This window comes from Nestor notabilis, unplaced genomic scaffold (genome assembly GCF_000696875.1).
Source record: "Nestor notabilis isolate BGI_N333 unplaced genomic scaffold, ASM69687v1 scaffold17035, whole genome shotgun sequence".
Classification (NCBI taxonomy): Eukaryota; Metazoa; Chordata; class Aves; order Psittaciformes; family Psittacidae; genus Nestor; species Nestor notabilis.
In genome coordinates this window covers 29,423-46,225 of record NW_009928081.1, presented here as the reverse complement: position 1 = coordinate 46,225, position 16,803 = coordinate 29,423, and the positions used below count along the sequence as shown (strand labels likewise).

General features: G+C 40.6%; 1 protein-coding gene across 1 annotated transcript in view; it reads left to right on the top strand.

Annotated features, from left to right (window-relative positions):
- The window catches only part of DSP (desmoplakin), a 28,185-nt gene extending 13,042 nt beyond the window's left edge, over nt 1-15,143 (top strand). The window contains exons 12-23 of the mRNA XM_010014370.1: nt 180-306; nt 847-1,051; nt 1,547-1,764; nt 2,543-2,709; nt 3,034-3,172; nt 3,906-4,099; nt 4,659-4,821; nt 5,405-5,488; nt 6,424-6,531; nt 7,121-7,219; nt 8,038-10,329; nt 11,899-15,143. Of these exons, the coding sequence (XP_010012672.1) occupies nt 180-306; nt 847-1,051; nt 1,547-1,764; nt 2,543-2,709; nt 3,034-3,172; nt 3,906-4,099; nt 4,659-4,821; nt 5,405-5,488; nt 6,424-6,531; nt 7,121-7,219; nt 8,038-10,329; nt 11,899-15,093 (6,991 nt within the window). The 3' untranslated portion in view covers nt 15,094-15,143. The remainder of the gene's footprint in view (nt 1-179; nt 307-846; nt 1,052-1,546; nt 1,765-2,542; nt 2,710-3,033; nt 3,173-3,905; nt 4,100-4,658; nt 4,822-5,404; nt 5,489-6,423; nt 6,532-7,120; nt 7,220-8,037; nt 10,330-11,898) is intronic.
- The last annotated feature ends 1,660 nt before the right edge of the window (nt 15,144-16,803 follow it).

Below are 16,803 nucleotides of genomic sequence, written 5' to 3'. Positions count from 1 at the left end.
TACAAGATTTTTCTCATCTCTAATAACAAAAGTCATGGATAAACTAATTTCTGAGATTTTTTCAAGTAGAGAACAAGCCTTAACACACTCCACATCTGATGGATGTTTCTTGGGATGTTTTGTAGCTATGCTACAAGGACAGATGCATTTTGACCATGGAAATTCTTTTCTTATCTCAGAATTGAGCAGTACTATGAAGCTATTTTAGCTTTGTGGAACCAGCTGTATATTAACATGAAGAGCCTGGTGTCTTGGCATTACTGCATGATCGACATTGAGAAGATCAGAGCGATGACTATTGCTAAGGTAAGATGCCAGCTGGCCTTACCTGTAGACTAGGGTCATCCATGACCTGACCTCTCTTGTCCCAAACAATGCTTGCTATGACCTGTGCAAACGTATGTTCTGCAAAACCATGGATCTTCTTTTTGCTGGGTTGTGCCAGCAGTTATATTACATGCGAATGTTGCTGTTTTATTAAAGGAGAAGCAAAATGCTTTCCCATTCAAACATGGTATGGATAAACAGGAAGATTAGCTAAGGAGATATATTTCATACTTGCTGTACTTGTTCCCTCTATGCAAAGGCATGAATAGACAGAGTAAGAGGTAGAATTTCAAACTATTCTTAAGTTATGAAATGGTTATAACAGGAATAGATCAGCTCAAAAGACACTTTTAGCACCATACTTTTAGAGGCAGCTCAGGTGGGTTTTGTTCTAAAATGTGATTTCTTTGGAGTTTTTTTAATATAAGAATATTAGATTGTTCCTTAACGATTAACTAGTCATAAAGCTTCCCCAGTTGTTTTGTTCTTTTTTCTAAGTTCTCTTCTTCCTCATTTCAGCTGAAAACAATGCGTAAGGAAGACTACCAGAAAATTATAACTGACCTGGAGATCCATTATCAAGAATTCCTCAGGAACAGCCAAGGTTCAGAGATGTTTGGTGATGAAGATAAACGAAAGATCCAGACTCAGTTCACTGATGCTCAGAAACACTACCAAACATTGATTATACAACTGCCCAACCAACCACGGCAGCCACAAACAGGTTTGTCATCTTCTTGCTTTTTGTAGAGATTGGACTGCTTGGATTTCTTTGTTCAAGGTGGTGGTGGTGAATTATTATTATTTGAAAATGTTCTCATAAACATACAAATGGAAACGTTCAGTATTTTACTGCTGTGTCCCACCATAACAAAACTGGCAGGGAAGAGTATGTTTTGTTCTTCCTTCCTTTGGTGTGAATCTGGGAATAGCCCTCCAAAGTTCATGGAACTTGCTGGGAAAATGGAATTGAGTCCACCTGATATGTTTTCAGTTATTAGGAAGCAAAATATCACTGCTGCATTTGAGGAAGCAAGTTTGTCTTTTTGGGAAGGAGAAAGTTCATTCCTTAAATTAGCTGCATAAAGGCCCAGATCTTCTACCAGTTCTCAGTTCTACAGATAAACTCATTTCTTAGGTTACTTGGGCACTACATTGGCTTTCTATATGTAGGCGCTCAGTTCTCTGGCAGCTGACATTTACCCAATTTGGTTTACAGTGGTCCCAACTGAGACCTGTCCTGTGGGTTCCTCAAACACCATTATTGTTAATGAGAGAAACCGAGAACATGAGAAGCAGGAGGCCTGGCTGCTGATGGAGCTTCAGAAACTTCGACGCCAGATTGAAACTTCTGAGGTTCAGATGGTTCAGAGAGCTCCTCTTGGAGTGGATCAAGGGGCTGTGCATGACTTCACAGTCAGAATAAAAGATTTAGAGGTAATTGTGGATGTTTTTCTTTGAGCATCTCAAGCTTGGTATGACTGTGCTTCAGAGCATACTACAGTTGTATTTCCGATCAGCTGGAAAAGACACACATCCTTGTGCACAAAATTCTCAGTTGGAAGCGAACCATGATGATTTCGATTGAAGTTTAGTTCCTAAATAGAAAAAGTTGACTCTTGGGTTTTAGAAGTCAAATTCTGTCAGGCAAAGAGTACAAAAAAACTAATGTAAAATGAACATAAGCTCATATTAAGTCTCATCCAGGTTAAAGCACTGTTAAAATCCTTTTGCACAGATCCCACTACTAGCAACCTGTGGGATGTAGAATGCATACGTGGGGCTTAGAGGCTCTCTTCCTCTCCCAGTTCTTAAGATTTGAAGAGGACTGGAAAGAGATTAATAAGAAAAGAGAATAGGTTCAGCGTATGAGAAACTCTTCTGAGGCAATGAGGTTGCAAAGGTCTTAAGAGCAGAAGGACCTTGGCACATCTACAGAGTACAGTAGGCAGCTGGCAGTAAAGCACTCTGCTTTCAACGGAGCTGAGTTTCAGGGTGGACGAGGTGCTCAAAAAGAGGTATTACCTGTTGTGAACTGTGCAAAAAAGAAACCACCCGACGTTACTTACTTTGCAGAAAGCAAACTCAGGCACTTCTTCAGTCCTTAGTCAAGCTGGTTAGCAGACTATTTGGATAAGGAGACCAATTATGTATTTGCTGTAAAATGATCATTAAGCCACCAAAAATATGTAAATCAGGCATTGTTTTTCTTTAGGGTGTGCAGAATGACTCTCAAATAATGGCTGAAACCCTCAATAAGCATAAAGACTTGCTGCCTAACTTCAGAGGCTGTGAAAAGTATGTGTACTTGCAGTCAGAGATAAATGCTCTATTTCAAAAACTGGAAAATATTAATGGTGTTTCTGCTGGCTACTTAGACAGGTAAGAAAATTGAAATTATAGCAATAAAATATTCACTTTCTTCATAATTCTTAGTCCAGAAACCTGCCTTTTGTTATCAGTAGTGTAAATTACACCTTCTTTCTTACAATTGCTGTACATGTGAATAGAAACAGACACTTATGTGACTTCCTTCTCTTTCCTGGAAGACTTTAAAAAAAAAAAAAAGGAAAGTGAGAATCATGGATATCATTGAAATTTCTTCTGTATTGTCTATTCTCTTTAACTAATGATCTACAATTAATTAGAAATACCACCTTTCCTGCCCTGGTCCATAACGGATTTGTTTTGTATTATTTATTTTAGCTTGAATGCACTGAGATGTCTGCTCCAGGTTATTCTACAAACAGAAGATGTGATCAGAGTTTATGAAGTCAGACTGTCTGAAGAGGAAACCGTTCCTTTGGATCTTGATAAAGTAGAAGCTTACCGGGCTTGTCTGAAGGTGAGAAGCCAAGACCCAAGGACACAGCAAGTCAAAACTTGTAGCTGGCAGCACTGTTATACTAAGCTGGGTGAAACCCTTCTGAAACCACAAGAGGTGGAAATGCTGATCCTGTTGTATTTTATGGCATAGACATACAGTGCTTTTGCAAATTATTGGAAGGAATGTACAGGTTTCTGCTTCTTCTGTTGCAGCCTGCGCTGCAAAGCCAGTGGCGTGGAAGATCTCCATAATCCATTTCTGTACAAAATTATCTGTTTATTCTATATGTATCACTTATGAAACTGTGCAGATTTTTAGATAACATTTAAAAACTGGATATGCTTATCCTGAGGCTTGATTCCACAGCTGTTGCAAATGCAGAAATCTTTTATACTTCAGTGAAATTTTCTAGTCAGTTGTTTCTAGGAACAAGCAAAGCAGGCTCTTCCTGTCTTTTTGGTAACTGCTCTGCATAGTTCTGAGAAACTGAAGCTTTGGCTACTGAATATGACAGCAGAGGGCTTTGGGTTAGCAAATTATTTAAGAGAGAGTTTAACTTTAAACACATTCTTAAGTCAAACTCTGTCTACTGAAGTAGGTGTTTCACTTTAAGTCCAGCTGACATCAGTGTATATACCTCACTGAAACATTTAGATCCCAATACATTGTGCATGTGGTTAATGGCTGATGGTTAAATTTGAGTATTCCCATAAGAATAAAATGTATGAGAGCATTTTGTTTTTTTCTCCAGAAAATGAAAGCAGACCTAAACATGAAGAAGTCGCTACTGAATGCCCTGGAAAATGAGCTTCAGAGAACACTTCAGATTCACTCACAGTCTTGCCAGTCATACACCCTGTATGACATGGACATTGGAAAGTTCTGTGACAAAGTTACCCAGCTAATAGACCGCTGGCAGAGAGTTGACAAGCAGATAGATAACAGGTTTGCACATACTTCCTAATAGCTTCTTCCCTATTGCTATTGCTGCTGAGATCATCTTAACAGTGAGTCTAAAACAACTAATGTGCACTAATCATCACTTCCAGAGGACAAATAGTGACTTCAGGGCAGTAAGATTAGAGCAACTGTGAATAGGTTGAACATACTTTAAAAGGATTGTGTAAGAACAAGCAGGAAAATTTAGTAATTTAAATTTCTAACCTGTGCGCTACGGACTTGTTCTAAGTGTTATTTTTTAAAATTCTTGCTAATATTCTTTGATGAAGTACTTCCAGTCAGCATTTTCCCCTGCAAACAAAGCACCCTTGCTTATTCCTGAACACCCTAGACCTGAGGATTAAAAAATTAACACTAAGAATTAAGGAAAAAAAAATCCCAACAATTTTTTTTCTAATGTTTTGTTGTGCTATTGTTCAGGATCTCCTTTTAAAGCTTCCCATAGTTTTACCTCATTTATTACTGTGTCTTATTTCAAAAAATGTTTAAAAAGACAATGCATTTCCCATTTTGACAGGATTTCCTGTTTTTTTTTTTCCCCTAGATCATGGGATTTAGAAAGGCAGATCAAACAGCTGAAAACTTACCGAGATCTCTACCAGGCGCTCTGCAAATGGATCTGTGACGCCAAGCGCAGGCAGGATGCTATCGAGGGCATGAAGCTTTGTGATTGTAATGCTATCATGAGATATCTACATGATCAGAAGGTGTGCAGCACCTGAATGAGTTGTCTTCAATTATCCAGATTTTAAATTCTTTTGCTATTTATAAAATTCCAGTGTCAATGCAATCTGCAATAGAGTGGCCTGTTTTGAGTTCTAAAGCATGCAAGCTACCAAAAAAGTGTAGAAGGCAGGAGAGAGGAAAAATCATCCTCATTACTTGCTGTCAGCACTGCTACAGATTATGAACAAGGCCGTTTTTAACTCCTGTGTGATCACTGACAGGTTTACAACATCAGCTTTGAATTAAGGAACTGTGCGGTGATGCAACTTACGGGATAAATTATAGCACAAAAATAAAAAGTGAGGAAATACATCTAAGTTAAAGGAACTCTCCCTCCCCAGCTCTGGGGGTTGTTCAGTTGCTAGGTGTTCCTTCTGAGGACAATCTTATGCACAGAGAGCTTGCTGTTGTGAAAACTGCACAGCTACAGGTCATTTCAGGTCTCAGTCTCTGGGGATGCAGTACTCTCATACTGCAGGTGCCTTCTGATCGAGGCTGTATCTACAGGAGGAAATACTGGTAAATCTTGAGGGAATGCTTTACAGCTCACTTTTTTCTTGACAGAACTTGCACAGTGAAATATGTGGGAAGCGAGACAAAGTTGAGGAACTTCTCAAGCACGCAGACCAATGCTCAGCTGCAATTAAGGTACTTGGATTTCAGCAGTTTTACAGGGTGTGGTTTTTCATCGTCAGACGCATCCCATTCTCTCTGCTCTGCTGGCAGGTGAAATGTTGGCTCCCAAATGTGTATGTGCAGAAATTGCTGGGGTGAAGCACTTGTGTGTACAAAATATAATGAAAGCAATTTGTGTACTTGCCAACTGAAGACTACAGGATGGTGCAGGAGATACCAGTGAGAACTTCTCTTCAGGGGAATCAAAGCCTCCTTCTAGCCAGACCAAACTTTCCAGTTCACATGTTAAAAAAAACCACAAACACAAAAAAAAACAGGGAGTAGAGAGCTATTGGTAATTTAGGAATTAGGTCTGATTAGGATCTGGTTTAGGAGGCAAGACAAATGCAGATTAGGAGGAGGAATGGTATGCAATACCCATGAAAACCAAGAAGATATACAGGGAATGCTTTCATGGTCTTTGCATTTTTATGTCACCTTTATACCCATGCTTTCTCCAGCTTGATCTTACTTTCTGTGACAAAAATCTTGTTAAAGACTTGATGTGGCCTATGTGATATGAAAGAGATACAGAGAGTTATTTCTGATGAATTTTTGTTTGATAACAGTACCTAGACCAGTTGCTCCCATGAATCTTTTTCACCTCCAGGTGGCCCTCCACTAGTGGAAACACCTGTCTTCCCTTTTTTGCAAAATGCTTTTTTCTCTTTTTCCCTTTGTCATTCTCCTCCACAAGTCGGCACAGTGAAACTGATGAGTTTCTGTTTATGATAGAGGGTCATCTGTATGTGGCCTGAGATATAAACAAGGGAAAATGTAGCTTTTTACTAAAAAAATAAACCAAAGGAAGCCCAAAACTTTTTTGAAAATTTTTTGGGAAATCTAGATTCCCAGAGAGTTCCTTGGTGGTTGCTAAATGGGTCTTAACTTTCCCTGTTGTTTTACAGGATTATGAACTACAGGTTGCTTCCTACAGTTCTGGATTAGAAACATTGCTCAACATACCTATCAAGAAGAGTGTTGTTCAGTCTCCTGCAGTGCTGATTCTACAAGAGGTATCTTTTCCTCCTCTCCATCAATCTTTACAATACATTTGTTTGTCTGTGTGAGCCATTGTGACACATATTCAGCTGGATTCTAATAATCCACTGTCATTAGTAATGTGTGCTAACTACAGGGAATTAGTCGCAGTGCTGTAAAATCATACTTGGGCTCATTTAGACTGTAGATTAGCCCTCAAGAATTTATCTCATTCCTATTCAATGTCCATTGCATGCATATTGTGAGAGAGTAGGATCCATGCCCCAAGTGGTTTAGTCACTTCCAACCTGGGAATTAACTACTATTAAAGTTTAACTTAGATTACCTGTGACAGTCAGACAGGAAGAGCATGATGAACCAGGGATGAATACTTAGATTTAATGTCACATCAGCAGTGGGGGAAAATAATCTTGAAAAAAAGGTGTGGGTTTATAAAAAGGGAGAATTTGAGGTCCCCAGAAAGTCATGTGAATTTGAGAGGAGGAGAATTTGCTTTTTACTTTGTCAAGTAATATGTTTTCTCGTCCTTTAAACGATCTGAGACGTAGGCACGTTCATATCTAACTGTAGTACAAGCTGCTAACAATGATTTTTCTTTTCCAGGCTAATGAGGCTCAGTCTCGCTACATAGAGCTTCTTACAAGATCAGGAGATTATTACAGATTCTTAAGTGAAATGTTGAAGAGTATGGAGGACTTGAAGGTAATCTGACTCTTATTTTCTTTACCTTCCATTTTTATCACAGGTTAGCAAGCTATCACTGATCAAAGACTTTCTGGTTAAGTACAGTGCAAAACAGTCCACAAAACTAAATCGTGAGCTCAGTGCTGTCCCATGAAGGAGCGAGATTCATGCATCCTTTGTCAAAGAGTACAGTATCTTGCAAAGTTACAAGTTCATATGTAAGGTGGAGGACACTAGCCTTCTTGGTAAATGGGAGGTGCTTGTCAAAGCATGCAAGAGGTCCTTCTCTGCTCATCACAGTCTTTACCTCATTGAGAGTACAGTTAGTGATGAAAACTGCTCCTCATGGTTAAGGAGCCACACCTCATTTCAGGCCATTTCTAAAGTATTTCAAATGGAGTAACTCCTGATTTGATACAGCTCAGTGGAAACAGAGAGGCCCATTTAAGAGGTCACATATATGGAATGTGAATCGCCTGTTTGAAAATCATGGACATTCTAAAGGCGCCTATTTAATACTTCGCTGGTGTACTCTTGGTACGTCAGATTTTACTATCGGTATGGCATCTTCTTCCCCCCACCAACTACCACTTTCCCTCTGAAAGTCATTATGCTGATTTCTGAATAAGGTCTGACACTGATAAAAAGGATTCCAGAATTTGGCTTGATGACATTAAATAAAAAAGGATTTTGAGCTCTCACTGAAGCTAAGAAAAAATGCTTTGTAAATTGTCAGTGTTACAAGTGTACACTGCATTTCATGTGGTGATTTTGAAACAGTTGTCACAAGTGTTTATGTGGGGTTCTTTATTTGTTTTTCTGCTATCATTTTGCAGATGAAAAACACCAAAATTGAACTCCTGGAAGAAGAACTCAGGCTTGCCAGGGATTCAAACTCAGAGACAAGCAACAAGCATAAATTCCTGGAGCAAAATCTGCAAAAGTACCAGATGGATATTTCTCAGCTCAAGGCAAAGCTGATGAGTTTGGAGGAGATGAAAAGACAAGCTGAAATGGATGGAAATTCTGCAAAGCAAAACCTGGACAAATGTTATGCCCAAATAAAGGATCTAAATGACAGAATAACCAGGTTGACTTATGAGATTGAAGATGAGAAAAGGAAAAGGAAGTTGCTGGAGGATAGATATGAGCAGCAGAAGAATGACTATGATCAGCTGCAGAAAACAAGGCAAAACGAGAAAGACAGCCTTGGTTGGCAAAAGTTAGAGTCTGAGAAGGTCATCAAGGAGAAGGAGTACGAGATAGAAAGATTAAGGGTTCTTCTTCAGGACGAAGGCACACGGAAGAGGGAGTATGAAAATGAGCTGGCTAAGGTAAGAAACCAGTTTAGCGAGGAGATGAGTAATTTAAAGAACAAGTATGAAACAGAAATTAATATTAAGAAGACCACAATCCAGCAGATAGCTGCACAGAAAGATGATGATGCAAAAGGTCTCAGAACTCAGGTTGACAGACTGACAAGAGAAAACAGAGACCTTAAGGATGAGATTGTGAGGCTGAATGATGCCATTCTGCAAACCACAGATCAACGGAGGAGGGCAGAAGAAGATGCTCTTCAGCAAAAGGCTTGCAGTTCTGAGGTGTCACAGCAAAAACATCAGTTAGAGCTGGAGCTGAAACAGATCATTCAGCTCCGTGGTGAAGACAACTCAAGATACAAGCAGGCTCTTGAGGAGGCTGCCTCAACTATTCAGGATAAAACTAAGGAGCTGGAAAGGCTAAAGGTTCAGCTTCAGGAAGAGGCTAAAAGCCGATGGGAACTTGAAAATGAATTGGCTAAGGTAAGGAACAGTTATGATGAGGAAATTATTAGTTTAAAGAACAAATATGAAACTGAGATTAATATCACAAAGACCACAATTCACCAGGTCACCATGCAAAAGGAAGAGGACACAAATAATTATAGAACACAGCTTGATAATGCCATGAGAGAAAATAGGAATTTGTGTGAGGAAATTAGGAGACTGAAGAATACAATAACCCAGACAACAGATAATCTACGGAAAATAGAAGAGAATGCTCAGCAGCAGAAGGCAGCTGGCTCAGAGCTTTCTCAGAAGAAACAGCAGCTGGAGATTGAGCTAAAACAAGTTATTCAGAGGCACTCTGATGAAAGCATGCGGTACAAACAGTCACTTGATGATGCTTCTAAGACCATTAAGGAAAGAAACAAAGAGATCGAAAGGCTGAGAAAGTTGTTGGATGTAGAAACAAGTCAGAGAAAAGAAGTAGAGGATGAGAACAGTCAGTTAAAAAGAGTCCAGTTTGACCTACAGAAAGCAAACACAAGTGCTACTGAAACAATTAACAAGCTGAGGATCCAAGAGCAAGAACTGGCCAGACTGAAAATTGACTATGAAAGAGTTTCGCAAGAGAAAAAAGGCAGGGATCAAGAAAGTGCAAAGTTCCAGAGCACTGTGAAAGACTTGCAGATCCAGAAACATAAGCTGGAGGAGGAACTTTGCAGGCAGAATAAAAATTTAATGGAGGAGACATCCAGAAGGAAGAAACTGGAGGAGGAAATAGAAGGCATGAGGAGATCCCTCAGAGAGCAATCGGTTAAAATAACTAATCTCACACAGCAGATAGAGGAAGTGTCTATTGTAAAGAAGAGAAGTGAAGATGACCTGAGACACCAAAGAGAAGTATTAGATGGTCACGTGAGAGAGAAGCAGAGATACATGGAGGAAATAAGAAAATACACATCTGATATCGAGACTATGCGGCGTCAGTTGGTCCAAGAACAGGAGCAGTTAAAACAGGCTCACCTACGATATGAGCACTTGCAGAAAACCTCTGAGGAAAAAAGCAAAAACTTGAATGAGTGCAAAATAGAAATTGAAAGGCTTCAGTCTCTCACTGAGAACCTAACCAAGGAGCACTTGTTACTGGAGGAAGAGCTGCGAAATGTTAGATTGGAATATGATGACCTCAGAATGGTCAGAAGTGAAGTTGATGAGAAAAATACTGCCATTGCTGAACTAAAGAATCAGCTTCAGATGAGCAGCAAGCAAACCCTGGAACTTCAGGGGTTGATTAATGATTTACAGAAAGAAAGGGAAAAATTGAGACAGGAAATTGAAAAATTCCAAAAGCAAGCTCTAGAGGTATTCATACATATTTTGATCCCAGCTTTACTGTCTCTCAGATATATAATTAATTGCAGTGTCCATTTGAATCAACTTAATTCACACTTTGCTGTTTGAGTTCACTGTACTTGTGACTAATATCCCCTTTATGGTCCTTCCCTTTGTTAATTTGTAAACAAAAACTGCAGGATTTGTTCACTTCCTTAGCCTCTTTACTCCCTGGGAGCTGTGCTAGGGAGCTGTGTGGACAGTCTTAACTGTCTAGCTGAGCCTTGCCCTCAGCCCTTGCCCCAGGAGAAACCCGGGGTCTGTGCCAGTCTCCACCATCTATCCTAGGGGGTAGATGAGAATACATGCTGTACTACTGTGCTTTAACTATGTACCATGGTGGCTGTGTGTTTCCCCAGGCTGTTTCAGCCACGATGGTTTAAAGCAGTCCAATGAGACTGACCTGGGTGCTATTACAAACTAAACCAGCTAAAAACCCCAGAACCAACAAGCTGTCAAAGCGGGCAGCTGTGTAAGGTATTGACTACAAGTGAGGATTAAAGATCATGTTGTCAGCTGTACTTAAGGTACTTAAAGCCTACATTTCATTGACTGTTTTGAGGGTTTATGTTCCTAAATCATTAAGGGCATTTGCAAATTTTACTCTTGGCCCTTATTTCTTAAACTTGAGATGACAGCATAAACAAGTTAAAGAAAACATCTTTTCATATTTCATTCTTCTGCCTGGTTTCTTTTCCAAAGAGCTACTGTTTAAATATATACAAATGAGCACTTATGAAAATGGTTTTTTGCTTTTTCCTATACTTGGCCTCTCTATTTGTTTTCTCTCATTCCCATTCTCAGCTATTCTTTTCTTTGTTCGTTTTTTCTTTATTTAAAAAACTTAATCCCGATTTTTAAAAAATACTAACATTTAGGATTATCTGACATGAATGTGCATGAATATATGTGCACGTGTTACAAATATATAAACTTGTATTCTCTTTAATATGGACTACATACAAATGGGCATGCCTGTAGGTGTTTGTGTCTGTGTATACATATATGAAGATCTTAAGTGAATTAAAATGCAAAGCAGCACAGGTAGAATTGTTTGGAGTAATATATGAAACTAATAAGAAGGTGAAAATTGAGTCATCTATTTCCTTTTTATTCATGTATGACTAGTCCTTAGCTGATACAAATTCAACCAGGTTAGTAGGACTATGCTAGGGTACATCTGCTGAGTATCAGACCCTTAATGAGTCTTGAATGCTCTGTGTATTTTTAGGTGTACTATGAGAAATATAGAAAGTTATAAAGAGCTAACTAAATCAGCAGAAAATCAAGGCTATGGGTAAAGAATGGAGTCTCTGGCAGTACTAGAGACACTGTCAGTGAATGGGCTATGTACCTTCACTAGTTTATATGTGTCCATGGTCTTGGGTAAAGCACTGCTGTGACTAGAAAGTTTTCCAGTGGCAGTTTACTGCGGGTTAAGAGACAGGCTTGGAAGAACATTTTAAGTGGAGAGCACAACTCTAACCAGCATAAACTCTAACCAACCTCTCTTGGTTTATTTCTTCTTTAAAATTGTAGGCATCGAATAGGATTCAAGAATCCAAAAATCAGTATAGTCACATTATGCAAGAAAGAGAAACCTTGCTGATAAAAATGAGTGCTTTGGAGCAAGACAAAGCTAGGCTGCAGAGATTAGAAGAGGAGCTGAACCGTTTGAAAGTTACCTTGGAATCAGAGTCTCGTTTGAAGCAACGTCTGGAAAGTGAGAAGCAGCAAATACTGAATGATCTCAATCAGTGGAAAAGCCAGCACTCCCGGACAGAGGAATCCATAAGGAAGATCCAGTGTGAGAGAGAAAAGAGTGAGAGAGAGAAGAACACTCTGAGGACTGAGATTGAAAGGCTGCAGATGGAAATCAAACGGATTGAGGAGAGATACCGGTGCAGACTAGAAGAGACTGCTGTCAAAAACCAGTCAGAGTTGGAGTCTGAGCGTCTCAGGATGCAGAGGGAGATTGAGAAACTCAAGCAACGCCCATATGGGTCCCACAGATCTACACAAACTGAGGAAGACTTCTGTATTGATGCCTCCAAGTTGCTGTTCTGTGGGCTGCGGAAGAAGATTACAGCAATGCAGCTGTATGAGTGTCAACTGATAGACAAACTCACACTGGATAAACTGCTGAAGGGGCAGAGGTCAGTGGAAGAAGTTGCGGCTGACATTGAACCCTACCTCAAAGGGGCAGGTGCTATTGCAGGGGTGTCTCTTTCACCCAGACAGAAGTACTCTTTTGTTGAGGCCAAGCGGAATCAGCTGCTTACAGCAGAAAATGCAGTCCTGCTCTTAGAAGCCCAGGCAGCAACAGGAGGTGTGATAGACCCACACCGAAATGAGATGTTAACTGTGGACAGTGCTATTGCCAGAGATCTGATTGACTTTGATGACAGAGAACAAATCTATACAGCAGAAAAGGCTATTACAGGATTTAAAGATCCTTTCTCGGGCAAGACTGTGCCAGTATCTGAAGCCATCAAGAAAAACTTGGTTGATAGAGAAACTGGGATTCGCCTGCTTGAAGCCCAGCTGGCTGTAGGAGGGATTGTTGATCCTGTCAACAGTGTTTTCCTACCCAAAGATATAGCTTTATCTCGTGGCCTGATTGACAAAGACCTATACAGGATGCTAAACAACTGCCAAGGCACTACAAAGAACTTCATTGATCCCACCACCAAAAAGGCTGTCACTTACATGCAGCTGAAGGAAAAATGTAGGATTGAACCACACACTGGTCTGCTCCTTCTCCCAGTGCAGAAGAGGAGTATGTCGTTCCAAGGGATCAGACAGCCTGTCTCAGCAGATGCACTGCTCGAGGCTGGAATTATTAAGGAATCAACAAGGAACGACTTAGAAAGAGGAGCAATCACAGTGGAAGAAGTGAGCGAGAGAATTATTGATTTCCTTCAGGGCTCTAGCTGTATTGCAGGTATCTACAATGAGGCTACTAAAGAGAAACTTGGCATTTACCAGGCTATGAAAATAGGTTTGGTTAGACCTGGGACAGCCCTTGAACTCCTAGAAGCCCAGGCAGCCACAGGGTTCATAGTGGATCCTGTCAGCAACGTGAGGCTGCCCGTTGAAGAAGCTTACAAAAGAGGCCTTGTTGGAATTGAATTTAAAGAGAAACTTCTTTCTGCTGAAAGAGCTGTCACTGGGTACAAAGACCCAGAAACCGGAAACATCATTTCTCTGTTTCAAGCAATGAACAAAGAGCTCATAGAGAGAGGCCATGGCATTCGTTTGCTGGAGGCCCAGATTGCTACCGGAGGAATCATTGACCCCAAAGAGAGCTACCGCTTGCCAGTAGAGACGGCCTACAAGCGTGGCTACTTCAATGAAGAGCTCAACCAGATCCTTAGTGATCCAAGCGATGACACCAAAGGGTTCTTTGACCCCAACACAGAGGAGAACTTGACCTACTTGCAGCTGAAAGAAAGATGCATAAAGGATGAAGCAACAGGGCTCTGCCTTCTGCCTCTGAGAGAGAAGAAGAAGGTGGTGCACACCTCGCAGAAGAACACCCTTAGGAAGCGCCGGGTTGTCATTGTAGATCCAGAAACAAACAGGGAAATGTCTGTTCAGGAGGCATACAGCAAAGGCCTCATAGATTATGACACCTACACAGAACTAGCTGAACAGGAGTGTGAGTGGGAAGAAATAACTATTACAGGATCAGATGGTAGCAGCAGAGTAGTCCTTGTGGACCGAAAAACAGGTAGCCAGTATGACATCCAAGATGCTATTGATAAAGGTCTGGTTGAGAGGAAGTTTTTTGACCAGTACCGTTCTGGCAGCTTAAGTCTGACACAGTTTGCAGACATGATTTCCTGCCGTAATGGCACTGATGAGGTGTTTCGGCATGAGTCAGTGACTCGGTCTCCCACAGTGCTGAGTGTCAGGAGTTCTTCATCGCTGATCAGGAGTGGTTCTTTCTCAGAGACCCCAGAAGAGTGCAGTCCTATTGCAGCCATATTTGACACAGAAAACCTGGAGAAAATCTCCATTTCAGAAGCTATACAGCGGGGCATCGTGGATAGCATCACCGGGCAACGGTTACTTGAAGCCCAGGCCTGCACAGGGGGCATAATATGCCCTACCACAGGCCAGAGGCTTTCGCTTCAGGAAGCCACCAGTCAAGGCATCATCGATCAGGATATGGCCACACGTCTCAAACCAGCCCAGAAGGCTTTCATAGGGTTCGAAGGCATAAAGGGTGGGCGCAAGAGGATGTCAGCAGCTGAAGCAGTGAAGGAAAAATGGTTGCCTTATGAGGCTGGGCAGCGGTTCCTTGAATTCCAGTACCTCACTGGAGGTCTTGTGGACCCAGAAGTGCGTGGAAGAATAAGTACTGAAGAAGCCATTAGGAATGGATTGATTGATGGTCGTGCTTCCCAGAAATTGCAAGACACGAACAGCTATCCCAAAATTCTGACGTGCCCCAAGACCAAACTGAAAATATCCTACAAAGATGCAATGAATCGGTCAATGGTGGAAGACATCACTGGGCTTAAACTCTTGGAAGCAGCCTCCGTTTCATCTAAAGGCATATCCAGTCCCTACAACGTCTCCTCAGCACCCGGCTCTCGCTCTGGCTCTCGCTCTGGCTCGCGTTCAGGCTCACGCAGTGGGTCTAGGAGGGGAAGTTTTGATGCGTCAGCAAGCTCTTCATATTCTTACTCATATTCAACCTTCAGCAGTGGGTCTATTGGGCGCTAATAACAAATGAGGGAATGTGTCTGCATTTTAATATCATTTAGTTATACTTTCCTAAAAAAATAACCAAACAAAACCCAGCACCACCACCAAAGTAAGCCAAAGCAAAACCCTTAAGTCTTTTCTGCATGTGTTCAACTTCTCTTCTGACAAAGCTGTAAAATGCTTGAATGAAAATTTATGAAATATAGATTAGGGGGTGCAAAAAGTCATGTTTGTGAATTTTGAGTTTCAGTTCTTATTTCCTTTTAGTGTTTGGATTTTTAATTGGTGTCTGTATATTTTAAATACTCTGTCATGTGCCTTCTGTTATCTCTGTCAACCCATAAGCTGATGACTGAGACTTCAAAGTCTTGCAGTAGTTAATTTTTTTCCATGTAGACCTTTTTCAGTTTGCTATTGTGAAGAAAAAAAAAATTTAACAATGTGGACAGAAAATGCATTTAATATTAGTTTATAATCTATACTATAAACATGAAAAGCTCTGTCTTCCAGATGCTCTTCTTCTCTAGGTTTGGTTAGCCATTTTCTTAAGTATAACTTGGTGGATATAAAGGGCTATTGTTAGGCTGGGCTTTTGTTTTACTGTTACCCATACATATTTTCTACTGTTTTGCTTGATTTCTATGTAACGGGAGAAAAAAAAAAGTAAATCTAACTGCACCATGTGAGCTATTCTGGGCAATAAACTTCTGAAGTTTTAAAGTATTTGTTGTGTGCTTATTAAATTTAGCTGTGGACACTTTTTGAGGTATAGGTTGGAGAAAGAACCATTTAAGAAAGTTGCAAATACTAGCTTTGTTATAAAGAAAGTGTACAGGTACATTATTTTTTGTGATGCTGATCCATCATTTGTATGAATGTGGACTTCTGATTCTGCATTTTCAGTAGGAAAATGAAGATAGCACTAGTAATGGAAACTATGCCCCTAGAAACAGCAAGCCTGTTTACTCAGTTGGTTACTTGACTTGATGGTGACCAGAAGCATAGCTTTGCTTGTGATCCAGCCCATTGTCTCTGCAACTACAAGGATCTAAGTCAGATTCTCCATTACACATTAGTGTACCTTTGGACAATGAGCAGAACAAAGATTGAGTGGCGGGTCTTAGCCAGCCAGTTTGGTGGCATAGGAGGATCTTTCAAAACCTGAACACTTGCCTTCTGTAATGTCTTCCCACCTCTTCTGTTGGCTTCTGAAAGCTTAGGTTGAGAAAATAGCAAGAGTATTTCAGTGTTTGCATGATGCCTTGCTGTTGTCATTTCTACATATGCTGCTAGTGGCCTGCTGGCTTCTTGTATCTGAGCTGAGAAAGCTCCCAAGATAGGAAACCAGAGCAGGACTAAATGACCACAGGATTAGAGCACACAAAAGTGGTTTGAAGCCACTTCAGCTGTCATTTTCCTTAGCCAGAGCAGGAAATGATTTGTATACATCAACACTGGGCCACTTGCCATATGGTGCAGATACCTGTGGATGGACACTCTGTTCTTAGAAGGGTGATCATGTACAATAATTGAGTATGGTTTTAGACAACTGCTAGTACAGAGCTTAAGAAACAAAACTATTAGTATAATTTACCTGTAGCTGAACTAAATTCTGTAAGTAGTTGGAAGCATGTACCTGCCCTTAGCCATGTATTGTGTAGGAGGTCCAGCGGCCTATGGATTTTATCAGTTGCTACAGAGAGAAGCTGATAGATGTAAGTGCTAGTC